The 13,854-nt window shown below is 41.7% G+C and overlaps 1 protein-coding gene across 3 annotated transcripts in view; it reads left to right on the forward strand.

Annotated features, from left to right (window-relative positions):
* The window catches only part of dennd5a (DENN/MADD domain containing 5A), a 29,976-nt gene extending 16,349 nt beyond the window's left edge, over window positions 1-13,627 (forward strand). The window contains exons 7-24 of one of the 3 annotated variants that reach the window (XM_053418317.1): window positions 1,733-1,948; window positions 2,047-2,281; window positions 2,684-2,834; window positions 2,984-3,077; window positions 3,277-3,381; window positions 3,706-3,837; window positions 4,395-4,547; window positions 4,665-4,752; window positions 4,850-4,937; window positions 7,472-7,600; window positions 8,119-8,240; window positions 8,348-8,493; window positions 9,272-9,390; window positions 9,487-9,668; window positions 10,329-10,411; window positions 11,134-11,257; window positions 11,426-11,594; window positions 12,163-13,627. In XM_053418317.1, the coding sequence (XP_053274292.1) occupies window positions 1,733-1,948; window positions 2,047-2,281; window positions 2,684-2,834; window positions 2,984-3,077; window positions 3,277-3,381; window positions 3,706-3,837; window positions 4,395-4,547; window positions 4,665-4,752; window positions 4,850-4,937; window positions 7,472-7,600; window positions 8,119-8,240; window positions 8,348-8,493; window positions 9,272-9,390; window positions 9,487-9,668; window positions 10,329-10,411; window positions 11,134-11,257; window positions 11,426-11,594; window positions 12,163-12,346 (2,520 nt within the window). In that variant the 3' untranslated portion in view covers window positions 12,347-13,627. Of the gene's footprint in view, window positions 1-1,732; window positions 1,949-2,046; window positions 2,282-2,683; window positions 2,835-2,983; window positions 3,078-3,276; window positions 3,382-3,705; window positions 3,838-4,394; window positions 4,548-4,664; window positions 4,753-4,849; window positions 4,938-7,471; window positions 7,601-8,118; window positions 8,241-8,347; window positions 8,494-9,271; window positions 9,391-9,486; window positions 9,669-10,328; window positions 10,412-11,133; window positions 11,258-11,425; window positions 11,632-11,671; window positions 12,142-12,162 lie in introns of those variants that run through there. The other 2 variants (XM_053418308.1, XM_053418299.1) reach the window with 2 other exon arrangements.
* The last annotated feature ends 227 nt before the right edge of the window (window positions 13,628-13,854 follow it).

Genomic DNA, 13,854 nt, shown 5'->3' on the forward strand with positions numbered 1-13,854 from the left:
TGTCTTTATGTTGGCATGTTAATATTCCGCTGTAAATACAATCTCTTCTCAAATGAATTGATATATATGTGGAATTAGGTTTTGACAGTCCTTAAAGGATGTAGAGGGCCAAAGATTTGAAAATGAATCTCGCTGATTAATATTAATACTGTGTGAACTAAAAAGAACGCAAAGTTTTATTGCATTGCCGCCCAACTACTATCACTGATGCAGTAAAGCACAGCAAACAAAAGGGGGCGCCATTCTCTCACAATGGGCAGGACACGTTTTGTCTGTAAAGACAGAAAATGATAGTTGTTTTTATATTTAATGTTTTTTAAGTGCCTTGAAATTGAAAAGTAACGTGTGAAGTTGTTTTTATTCAGTATTTTAATGTCTGACATATTTTGGTGCAGATCATTAGATGTTCTTTTCCCCAAGGAATAATTCATAGATGTTGATGAAAAAATCTTGCACATCAAGGGGACTTATCACTGAGTGTGTGAATGTGGTGCAGCTTTTGGATTTAAAGAGACTGTTGGGGGTACTTGCTGTACAGTGTGCCAGGTTTTATGTGAATGTTTTGAGCATTGACGGTGTTTTATTATGCATCAAAGAAACGTCATTATTTCAAAGCATCAGCTCCAGTTCCCTTTGAAATGCTGCCTGTCGATATCTCAGAGCCTTGACGACAGAAACACTTTATAAACACTGAGAGCTGTGCAATCTCATTTCCATTAGAGTAGCTTACACACAGTATTCAGCAGTATGATGAATTACTCGCTCTGAAGACTGATAGATGATTGAATTGGCTGATAATGACAGGAAGTCTGTGTGGTTGCAGTCTAATAAGCCTGTGCACTCGTGCCAGCATCAATTAGAACATAGTCATGAACAGATGAGCTAATTGTCTGTGTAGTTTTCCAGACATGAGGTCAGTCCTCACTTTTAATTAATCTTATCTCAACTCACTGCAAAATTTGCTTTAAGGGAACAAGTCGTGGATTTAATAGACTCTTGCCCTGTGTCATTGGGTTGTGACATTTTTTTCATTTATGTGTACACATGTACAGCGGCCGACTTTGTCCAGCTGATGAACTGAAATGCTTTAAAAAGAGCTTGATTTTGCTTTGAGCCAGGAATCAGAACAGATCTCCTCGTCTTCTTTTCCCATAACCCTGCTGCTTCATCCGCAGCCTGCGATAACAGACCGTTAAAGGATCATTTTAGATGTTAGATGCCCATGCGGAAGGGGACAGAGCCTTTAGTTGAGCCTGTCTTCTGAAAGCTTATGGATACTGACGAAACAGACAAAATGGAGATGTAACAAAATCGGGGGGGGGGGGGGGGCAGGCAGTGTAGCCAGAAGTTCAAGCAAGATGTCCATGAGACAAGAAGAAGAAAATTCAGCAGTGGCTGCTTTGCCTCTTTCTCAAGAGAATCTAAATCACATCCTCCAGATCCGTCGCCATGTTTGTTGTTGTAAAACACTCTGGATTCTGTGCTGCCCTCTAGTGAATTTTTTGAAAAAACATGCCAACATAAAGGACTCGTTGAAGTACGGATGCACTGATGGTTACATCATTACATAATACAGACACGTCTCTTTTCGTTCGTAAAGGCAGAATAAATGAGCCTTTCGACAACATGACAACCAAACAATGTCCTGCTTCTTTTCTACATCTCACTTCCTGCTCACATGCTTTTCCCCCTTTTATCTAACCTATGTTTCTCCTCTGCGTGTGCACATAAGCTGGAGGTGAAAGAAGACGCCAGCAGCAATAAGGACGTGCGGGTTCAGTGTGACGAGGAGGAGCTAAAGATGCACCAGTTCAACGTCCACCTGCGAGAGGTCTTCGCCAACCGGTTCACCCAGATGTTTGCCGACTACGAGGTGTTTGTCATCCAGCCCAACCAGGACAAAGAGTCTTGGTTCACCAACCGAGACCAGATGCAGAACTTTGACAAGGTACAGTGGAAGAGAAAGCGTGTTATTATCACACTTGAGGTTATTCGCTTTTTTTCCTACCATTCACTAACATTCATTTCCAACCTTTCCACGCACAGGCCTCCTTCCTGTCTGACCAGCCGGAGCCCTACCTGCCCTTCCTGTCACGTTTCTTGGAGACGCAGATGTTTGCCTCCTTCATCGACAGTAAGATCCTCTGCCATGATGACGAGGACAAGGAGCACACGCTGAGGGTGTTTGACTCCCGCGTGGATAAGGTCCGCATGCTGAACGTCCGCACGCCCACGCTGCGCACATCGATGTACCAGAAATGCACAAACATTGAAGAGTCAGGTAAGGAGACCTGGAAAGTACTGTCCTCACCTTTATCAGTATACCTCAGTTGTCTGACTTTGGAGAAATACCTGGAAACTACATGATTGGTTTGCACTAGTAAAGCTGCAGGTTTTAGTGTGAACATGATCAGCTTCACCATAGTTTAACTTGAGACAGTAAACATTTTTACCTCTTTAAAGTTGTATTAATGGTTGTTGCCTAAATAAAGGTTACTGAATACGAAATTTGAGATAGTTAATTGAAGATTTAAAGGGTAGAACAACAACAGAATTTGACTCCCTGATAATCATCCTTAAACTTGTTTCTCTTACCAGTATTACATGATGAGTAGTTCCAGCTGTTTCTTCATTCTGTAGTCTCACCGCCGACTTTCGTCTCTCTCTCATCTCTCATCCACAGAGAAAGCCATCGAGTTGAGAGTGACAAAGATCGATCACACTGCCCTCCACCCCCACCTGCTGGACATGAAGATCGGTCAGGGACGCTACGAGCAAGGCTTCTTCCCGCGGCTGCAGTCTACAGTGCTCTCCACTGGGCCCGTTTGCAACAAGTGATTATCTCACCCTAATATCACATCAAAATCTGCAAAAAAAATTCTCATTTCAAATAAACCTTCAAGGCCTTTCCTCGATTAGATTTTGTCGGCTGTTTTCAGATTATTGTGGGTAAAGGTGATTCGAGTCATGTTTTGTGTCACAGGTGGACCAAGAGGAGTGCTCCAGCCCAGTGGAGGCGGAGGGATCGACAGAAGCAGCACGCTGAGCACCTTTATTTAGACAACGACCAGAGAGAGGTGAGAGGTCCCCACAGTGTTTTCTCGTCTCAGCTCTTAATTAAACACATTGATTGGCCGTGCTTCGTTTTCTTTGTTCATTTTGCATGACCTGTTCTCTAATTACCTTAACTTGAATCCATCCTCTCTCCCCATCACACTTTTGGTCACTGTCTGTTTTTGTTTTTGTCTCTTTGCACTCCCGCTCACACACTCTCAGCATGTAGAGTGCATGTTTCCGGAGCTGCAGCTCCTGCTGTTTCTTGACTACTACTGGCTCTCACAGTCCTTCAGACCCTGTCTAAAGTCAGTGACAGTGGACTTGGTATGTGTTGGTAGTCGTCGGACCACATGTGCTGTTCACCCATTTGGCCTTTACCTCCCTGTGCTTCCTTCACCACCAGCATCTCAGCTTTAATCTGATTATCCATGTCCCTTTTTTGATTAACAACATTTTAATACTTTTATTTTCGTTTTCATGAGTTTCATCCCTCATTGATTTTGATTGTATTGGTTCGGCAAACTTAAGTCTGGCATAATTATTAAAGCATAGATCTGGTTTATACTGTAAGAAATGAAATAGTCTGTTTAGTCCTTCATATATGTTTCTTTGTGACCTGATTGCTGACTGCGATCTGTCTTCTATCAGAAGTACATCCAGGAAGCCAGAAACCTGGGCACGACCATCCGACAGCCCAAACTGTCCAACCTGTCGCCTTCCGTCATCGCTCAGACCAACTGGAAGTTCGTGGAAGGGTTGCTGAAGGAGTGCAGGAACAAGGTTTGACTATTTCTGCGATGTGGTTGATGCCGTATCACATTGTTTTAGTTGATTACAGTGAACCACTCTTCTGATCTGTTAAGATTTTAGCAGTGAGATTGTGTAAAGCACTGTATCAAGTTCACAGAGAATCAATATGATTTGGGCCTTGCTACTATCTGAAATTGTAAAATGTGCCTTATTATGGTAAGAGCAACGTCATCAGCCTGTGTTTTCCTTACGTTTGTTGAGTAGCATTCCAGGGAGCTCTTCCTTTTTTTTGTTTAAACTAAATGCCAGGTTTTGTTGAAGTCCTGTGTGGACAGGAGCTTCTTTAACCACTGTCCACACTTTCTTTACTGTTTCAACCAAGACACACAGACCTAAACCAGCACAGGTTTCATATGTTTACCTATGTTTATTAGTAAACACTTACTTTTAAGTGTTCACTAATAATAAAGAGCAAAAAACAAATAAAGGCTTTGTGTTTTTATTAAAAATCTTATTGTAACTAGGTGGAGGCTAGAAAACTGAGCATGAAATACAATAAAGCATTAATAATGTTTATTAATCTGCAGACCAAGCGTATGCTGGTGGAGAAGATGGGTCGGGAGGCCGTGGAGCTGGGTCACGGAGAGGTCAGCATCACCGGCGTTGAGGAGAACACTCTGATCGCGAGCCTCTGTGACCTGCTGGAGAGAATCTGGAGCCACGGGCTGCAGGTCAAACAGGTCAGGACAAAGGCATCTCTTGGGTGGCCATGCACCTGATCAGTGCTCACAGCTAGTGGATGTAAAGTTCCCTCAGAACAAGTGATGATGCTACAATATGTTTTCTCTCTCTTTCAGGGTAAGTCAGCCCTGTGGTCCCACCTCCTGCACTACCAGGAGAGCAAAGAGAAGAACAATGCCACTCCCGGTGGTTTGGGACCTCCAGGTAGAGAAATCACTTCACTTCATGAACCAAATGAATCACTCACTCTCATTGCATTACACATAGGAAATGCTTTACGTCCCTTTTTTCCCCAAACCAGGTTTCATTCATGACACGGAGAGACGCAAATCCGATGGTGGTGGATCCGCCATGCCACCTCTGAAAGTCTCTCTGATCCAGGACATGAGGTGAGGATCACTGAGGAGCAGATGTGAACTAATGTGCATCTCATTATAGAAAATGAATGGAGGATGTCTCTCAGTTTAAGTGAATACACCAATAGTTGTTTTTAAGTGTATCTGCACTGTCAAACAACTTAACTTCCTATTTTTCCCTTTATATTATTCTCTGGTTTTCTGTAAATTAAGTTGATGAATCACTTTAATCATGAAATAAATATCAAAATCTTATGAATTACAGCTAAACATTAACTATTTAAATCCCACCTGGGAAGTTTTTAAAGTAATGCAGCCCCTAATTAACATGGTTCTTTCAACCCTATTTTAGTAGCAAATAATCAAAACAACCTCATTACACTAATAGGTAATTTCATACAATAGTAGAGACCACAGTTAAACTCAACACTATAAGTCTCATGTTAGTTATTCAACTAAATAAGTGATTGTGTGAGATACTTAGAATAAAGGACAAAATAAGATTTATTTGTACATTTATATACATATATATATAGATATATACATGCACAGAGACATTAACATACTCATACAACTTCACACATGTATTTGGCAGCTCTGACTCCCTTTATTATTTTTTGTATATATTCGATCGCAGATGTTGAGCTATGTGACCGTAGATGAAAACAGAAATCCTCAGCCTGATATAAACAAGGGACTGCACAACCACACAACCACTGCCCCAGAACCCAAGGCCAATTTGGTGCCCCAATTCCCCATATTTCGTTTTACTCTGTTGCACAATGTTTATAAAACTCTAAAACTACTCCGTTCCAAGGCCCTGAGAGCTGTTGTGGCTCACCTGCCTTTTCTGTCACCGTGTTATCCACCATACCCAACCAGAGCAGAGAAATCGAGGCTTGTGGTGCGTGAAGATGGCTCAGAGCGAATCTGTGTAACAGCGCGTTACTTCCAGCCTAATTACCAGACCCCCGCCAGACTGACTGAGAAAAGAGGAGGGGGTCAACGTAGGGCACAAACACACGGCTCTGCTCCGCTGGCAGACAGACCCTCCTCCACACTTGTGTGCACGTCTGACTCCATGATCGTAAACAGAAGCAACCACTTCCCTCACGTAATGAGTTTGAATAATTAATTATATTCAGGCAGAAAATATGTAGTAGGGGAAAAAATTGGGGGTTTTAGCTTATTAAAGGTTAGGGTCTCATATCTGTGTCACACAGAGTTTTCTACATAAGAGATTATGGTAATAGTGTAGATGTTTTCCTCTGTTGTCATGGAGATAACAAGCAGAGGAAACTAGGTTACGTGGTTTGAGTGTAGAGGGTGGAGACAGAGAGGGGGTTGGAAGGTGGAGGAGGAGGAGGCATGAAGAGCTCTTAGCAGACGAGCCGATGACACAGGTGGAGTGGAAGGGAATGTGTCTGGACATCGGAGGCATGATAGTGGCTCGGAGCGATGGCATGGGACCGACGTGCACACTCAGAGTCTGAGAGGCCGACAGAGACATACATGTACCAGAGACTCGGGCTGAATATTGCAGGAGAGAGACAGACGCGGTAAAATGATGAAGATTCATTAAATACTAATATGAATACAGTAACTCTTACAAAGAGGTATGATTCAAGATGTCTTGAAAAACAATTTTATCCCTGTTTTTCCCTAAAATAAAATATGGTATTTTAAGTATTAATCTTCATCTTTCAACTATGGAAACTAAATATATTATAAATTTGTTCAACTTTACTAAACTTTATTGATCCCACAGCAGGGGTAATTACTTAGAACATGAGAACATGTGAAAGTATAGAATAGAATAACATAAAAAAAGTACTAAATGAAAATACAGAAAATATGTACATACAATGCACCTTTCATTACAGAATATTAAAGATATATAATCACACTTGTAAAGTGCAGTGGCAGAGGATGATTAAGATTTGTGCATATGTATAAGGAGACAGGGAAGTAATATATAAATGTACTGTATATGCATATATAGACTGATACAAGTATTTGGGCATGTATATATATAGTATAAAAGAGTACAATATGAATATGACTATAAAAATGGAGAGTGGGGTTAAGTCAAATGCTAGAATCGGAATTGACTGTGGGTGTTAATGTGAGCGTGCATTGTTGTTGGCCTTGTGATGCACGGCCGGCTCTATCTTCCCCCAGCCACCCTTACAGGATACACAGCATAGATACTGGATGGCTGAAATAATCATTTGTGACGATTTGTTATTTTTTCCCACTCAAGCTTAAATTACTCATTGTGAAGTTGTTCTCAAATCTAAGTTATGATTTACCCAAACAACATTTTGTTGGTATACATGTTAAACCAATATTTAAGATGAGCAATGAGAAAGTGTTTAACTCGGCATGAACATCACTCTGCATCACGAAGGCCAAACATTCAAGTGACACAACGATAATCAAAGCATATTTTGTATTGTGTCTTTGAAGAACCTTTCACCTAACGAAAATAGAAACAAAGCTTTAGTGGTTGTGTACGAGCTCCAAACCTCTGCTGACCTCTCGAGCTGTTGTTTACTTTTTTTCAGACACATTCAGAAACTCAGTGAGATCAAAACGGATGTGGGCAAGGCCAGGGCGTGGGTTCGCCTCTCGATGGAGAAGAAGCTGCTCTCCAGGCACCTGAAGCAGCTGCTGTCAGACCACGAACTTACAAAGTGAGCAAAACACCACACTGCTGAACCTCGACTCCGCTATCACTCACACTGACATATTCCTGTAGTAGTTAAAAACAACAGTGAGTCTCACGAGGACATATTGAAGATCACATTTCCTACTTTTTCTCATCCTGGCCCTCTTTTTGTGTTTGTGGAGGAATGTGTGTCACGTATGAAATGAAGGTGACGTGTGATTGACCCATTTATTATACATTAACTCTCTTGAAATTGCAAAGCATCACACTGCAGTCCACCGTCGCATCAATAATTCACACCTCTCCCCTCTTCATAATTGATATCTGAGCGGTGAACTAGGTCAGAAGGATTTCTGTCTGCCTTTGTGACCTCACGTTGCCGATTGTTCTACTTTACATCAAAGCAAACACACTTTGTTATTCATTTGCCACAAAATGAATATGCCGTCAAAGATTTGAAATATGGAAAATGGTACAGATCAGATAACGTTGTGGGCAAAAGCATTAACGTCTATCTTCAACAAACCTTTTCTTCTTTTTTAGAAAACTGTACAAGCGCTACGCCTTCCTCCGCTGTGATGATGAGAAGGAGCAGTTTCTCTACCACCTGCTGTCCTTTAATGCCGTGGACTACTTCTGTTTCACCAACGTCTTCACAACCATCAGTGAGTGCTGACAACACGCCCAGAAAACAACCTGTGTGTAGTGTTTGGGCTCTTATTGTATGTGTTTTTGTATTTAATGTGATATTTCTCTCCTCCCTGTGTCCCAGTGATCCCATACCATGTGGTGGTGGTTCCCAGTAAGAAGCTGAGCGGCTCCATGTTCACCGCTAACCCCTGGGTGTGCGTCTCCGGTGAGCTGGCAGAGACCGGAGTCCTGCAGGTCCCCAGAAATACTCAGGAGATTACTTTTGAGGTTGGTGTTGATCGAAATCAGCAGCTGTGTTTCCACCTTGTCCTTGTTTTCCCTCCTTGGGTGAATTAGCACAAAATGTGTTAACTTATAACTTTTTACAAAAGCACTTTGACTGGTTCGAAACCTGTAGAACTCATCTCCTTCTCAACTCAAGGCACACATTTATCAGTCAACCCTTGTATGTCAAAGTTGATCTTAGAAACTGGACTTAATTGGCTCTCAAGTGTCTCCTTCAAGACCAAACCCTCCCCTTAAATTCCCCAACACATCTGTCATATTCATTTGGACATAGTTCTCAAACTACTGAACTAAACTCCTCCATTGAATCCACATGGTCTCAGCTACACATTGGAAGCAATTACAGGTTTGTAGCCATATTTATTCTTGTACAGCGACTAAATATTCCTACCTCCCCTTTGAAACCACATTTATCATCTGCTAGATTCAAATTTCTATTTGACAATATTCATTAGAGTCCATGCATTATTCACAGAGAAGTTTGTAATAAAGTTAAAAAGCACCCTAAAATGAAATAGAAAATTACTGGATCCATCCCTATGTCCAAAATTGAATGGGCTCAAGGTTTTTGATTAATCCTGCTGAGAAATAAACAATAAAACCAACCAATCAACAAACTCCCTTGGTGGAGGTTAAGACCAAGTTTTAATAGAACTGGAATTCACCTTGAACAATATGAGATGTTGTCTCATGTTTTTACTTACATCTTTTGGCATTTGACACCAACATGCTTCTCTCCCTCTCTCTCTCTCTCTCTCAGTGCCAAAACCTGGGCAAGCTCACCACAGTCCAGATGGGCCACGATAACTCGGGACTCTACGCAAAGTGGCTCGTGGAATGCGTTGTGATCCGCAATGAAATCACGGGGCACACCTACAAGTAAGCACGCCTACTGAGGAAACTGCACCTGATGTTTTTTTGACGAGGCGGTTCTCAAAAGTTGAACTGGTTGTTAAACTGGTGTTTGTCGCTCAGGTTCCCGTGTGGCCGTTGGTTGGGGAAAGGCGTGGATGACGGCAGTCTGGAGAGGATCCTGGTGGGAGAGCTGATGACCCCCAGCTCAGAGAACGATGAGAGGATGTGCCGCACCCCCCCAATGCAGCAGTCCCCGGGGATGATGAGGAGGTTTGTGACCATCTCACCGAACAGCAAACCAAGTAAGTCACACGCTGCACTGCATACGTCTTCTGTGCCGACTCAGAAATAAAAATATTCCTTGTTTTAGCCTCAATTTGAAGTAGAGTAGAGTCCTGCACGGGTAACAAATATAGTTATATAAACACAGGCATGGGTAAAAAATATTTTGAACTGACAAGGAAGGCTAGAACATAAAAATCGACCACATAAAGACTGGAATGGTCGGAGTACATGTCAGTGGCTTTGATGCTTGTAAAATGTGCCAAAATTTGTTGTTGGTAACTTAATGGTAGGCACGTCGTCCCTGAGGAAACACATCTGCAGGAAAATTGGTGCTGTAATAATTCACAGATGATTTTCCAAGACGGGCGGACAAGGGTGCCGTGACCCCACGCGAGTTACTGTGTACGTAGCGTGTTTATTTAGTCATGGTCACGACAGGGGTCATATTTGAACGGATCTGGATTTGACTTTGAGATAATTACTGGAAACAGATCGGGCTCAGAACAGAGTATGGGTTTGCGACCTGAAGTGTTGTTCTAGATACCTTCACTACTAAAAAATGTAATGTGTGTAAATACAATTCCCAAGGGCTTCGAACCCGGATGGTATTTATTTCTCTGTGAGTCTGCTTGTATTGTCCTACAGCCTTTTTTCTTTGCCTCTTTCTTCTCAACCAGAGTTAAACACAGGTCAGATCCAGGAGGGAGTGGGAGAGGCCATCAATGGGATCGTGAAGCACTTCCACAAGCCGGAGAAGGAGGTGAGCGACGACAGTCCAGACAAGCCTCAGCCTGTACCTCTATTATTCATCATGTATTAAGAACAGCAGCTTTCTGCTCTGGTGGTCCACAAGCCCCTCTGTAGCTGTGCCCTACCTGGTATCATTCACATTGTTAAACATATTAAAGGAGACTTCTTACTGGTTTTTAGGCATGGACACTATAGAGTATGATGCCTGTTTCCAGTTCCAGTAGCCCCATCCATGTTAATTATTATTTATCAAAGCAGTTGGAGTAATAATTGGAATTCAGGAGGAGGAGATTCCTATTGAAGTGTTTTAGTGCCTGGGAATAACCGGTTTCAAATATCAGTCACTGTGTATTTTCAGCACAAGGGATTATTTCAGGGAAACCCCCCCTCACTCTCGCTCCACCTCTGCACAGAACAATAGCCGCTGAAAATAACAAATGTCCCTAAGATTTATTCTGTTGTTTCTGTGTGTTTATAGTGTGTTAATGTTATTATGAATAATATATCTGTTATTTCATACGCCCTCGTGCCTTAACCATATGTTTTTCCATCTCCAGTGCACCTTCACCCTTTTCTTCCTGCATGTGTAGCAGTTTGTTTGGTGTTTAAATGAAATAGTTTGACCTAAAGACCTTAAGAACTTTAATTGAAAAGTGCTCTGTTATCATCTTCAGCATCTGTACTTTCTCTAATGATATGAATTCTCTTCTTGTTGTTTTTTGCGCGTCACAGAGAGGCAGTCTGACCCTCCTCCTCTGCGGGGAGTACGGCCTCGTCTGGGCTCTGGAGCAGGTTTTCCAACACGGTTTCAAATCACCTCGACTCTTTAAGAATGTCTTCATCTGGGACTTCTTGGGTAAAGACTTAATATAATTTCTCCGTGATTAAGTTTCCCAGCCAGTCGTACCATTAACATACCAGTCGTTCCATGTCTCGCAACCCACTTTCCTGTCCCCCTCATCAACAATGAAGTCCTAAAAATTCACAAATTATAATTAAAATCAATTATATTCTATTTTTACAGAAAAGGCACAAGTGTACTTTGAAGGTGCGGAGCAGCGCGAGGTGACTCCAGACGAAAACTGGCAAACCAGAGTTCGTCACTTCTGCCGCTTCATGCGCGCCATCAGCAACACATCCAGAAACATCGGCAAGGACGGGAAGTTCCAGATGCTTGTGTGTCTGGGTGCAAGGTAGGCCGGCCACACTCGCTCGCCCCATCCTCAACATGTTTACATATGGTGAACACTGTCAAAATTAATTGAGGAAGTCCAGTGTTCAAAGTAGATTGTGTGACATTTGTAGTGATCTTGTGGTGATGCCACAAATCTCCCTGCTAGAATGTACCCGGATAATAACTGAAACAGTGGGGCTGCTGTGTCCGACCCCTCAGCCTGATGACAAGAGTCAAGTGAAAAGGATCTTTCCTCAGAGGATTCTTCTTTTATCAGATGTTTTAATGATTTTCCTTTAGTTTGTCTGTAGAAAGGTTTATGTCTTTGTATTGAGTGAATAATTATCTCGTCTTTTTTGTTTCACAGCTTCAGCTTTTTTGAATTGTCTCCTCATTTTCACAATAGTATTGCAGAGAGGAAATGGCAACTTATCGATAGAGATTTTTATTCAAATTATAATGTCTCTAAAACTAGTATTTCCACTGCCATGGTTTTGGGTTTATGTAAGAGGGTAAAAAGCGAGAGTTACATACATTCTTTCGAGCTGCTCGTTTGACTCCATGATGGTGTTTCCTGCTTCTCGTAGGGACCATCTGCTGCATCACTGGATCGCTCTGCTCGCAGACTGTCCCATCACTGCTCAGATGTACGAGGACATGGCACTGATTAAGGATCGCTCGTTGGTGAACTCTCTGATCCGAGTCCTGCAGACGCTGCAGGAGTTCAACATCACTCTGGAGGCTTCGCTCGTCAAAGGAGTTGGTATCTAAACCAAACCAACCATCCCACTAGATGCACCGGAGGAGGAAGATCACTGGGGACCACGGAAAAAGAATAACAGAACCTTTTATATGCAGAACCTGACTTGAACAAAGGACGTTTTCTGGCTTATATTAAAGCTACTGTTACATTTGCCATATATCAAGTGCAATGAGCCTTTCAAGATACCTTGTTATTTTTATCCTCGACGATGTTGCCATTAGATGTTAAAAATATGTTTTCTATTATGAATCATGATTTCTCCATTATCGACTTGTGCTATAACGTTTCATTGAAAGCTAAATATTTTCATTGTTATCGTGAACTGCTGACAATGGCTATATTTAAGGGAAAGCGAGGATCAAAACTGTTAATATATTTTCAGAGAAAAACAGTATTATTTTGTTAAACCAGTCAAGTTGCTTGCTCTGTCGTCAACTCAGATTCCAACGTCAAAATGCAGAGCTTAAAGCAAATGATGTAGAAGTATGCTTTATAAGTATGCGTGACCGGGAGGTTTGTAGAGTGGACCATGATTCACCTACATAAGAAAAACAAGCCCATTACATTTGAGCCTTTCCGTGAGAAATGTACGAGTATGCAAATCTTTTACATGAATTACCTTCAGAGAAAATGTTCCTTCTTGCATGTTGAGACTTTGTGATTTAAGCCTGTTTCCAGTGATGGACATTGATATTCAGTTGGATAAAGGAAAATAGCCCAAGTCTTTGGCTTGTGTTTCAGACACACATCCCCCAAGTGATGCTTTGCCCAGCTTTCTGTGCAAAGTTGATCACAGTCACAGCCTCTGTATAAGTACCTCCAGTCCCCCCCCCCCCGCCCCAGCCCTTACACTACATCTTCCCTCTTCCCTGCACACAGCGTGATGGCCTCTGCAGGCGGATCTCCTGCTTCCCTTCAGATTTTGTTATATCATGGTTTCTTGCTATGCAATATCCAGAAGAGAAAAGTCAACCCCGTCAAACTCCATGTTCTGGTGTGTTGAGGTAGAACCGGGCCCGCCTCCGTTATATCCATCGAACTTTACTGTGCAGAAAAAGAGATTTGATATGTGAAGGACTTCTTTTCTGTGCCAACAATGTCTGGAACGACTGTGTTGTACTCGTCTGTGTACAACCCACACATGAGCATCTTGGGAGATATATATTTTTGTTTTTCCAATACGGTTGTACATTTATTGACATAGCTGTGTAATGTAGTGTTTACTAAGTGAGCAACAGTGTACAGTGTAAAAATATATTAAGAATAAAGCATCTGTAATGCGTTATAAAGACTTGTTTTTATTATATTACAGCTCATCATCTGGTGAATGTGAATCCTCAGCGGAAAATATTCAGATCGCTTTAAAAGTTCAATATTCTCAGATTCTTAAATGTGAGTATTTTATTAATATTAAGTAATAGTAAACTGAAAACCTTTGATGTTTAGACTCAATTTCTTTCAGTAATAGTGATATAGAGATTTTCTTACAATTAAATAATGATAAAGATAATACATA

This window comes from Pleuronectes platessa, chromosome 1 (assembly GCF_947347685.1).
Source record: "Pleuronectes platessa chromosome 1, fPlePla1.1, whole genome shotgun sequence".
Lineage (NCBI taxonomy): Eukaryota > Metazoa > Chordata > Actinopteri > Pleuronectiformes > Pleuronectidae > Pleuronectes > Pleuronectes platessa.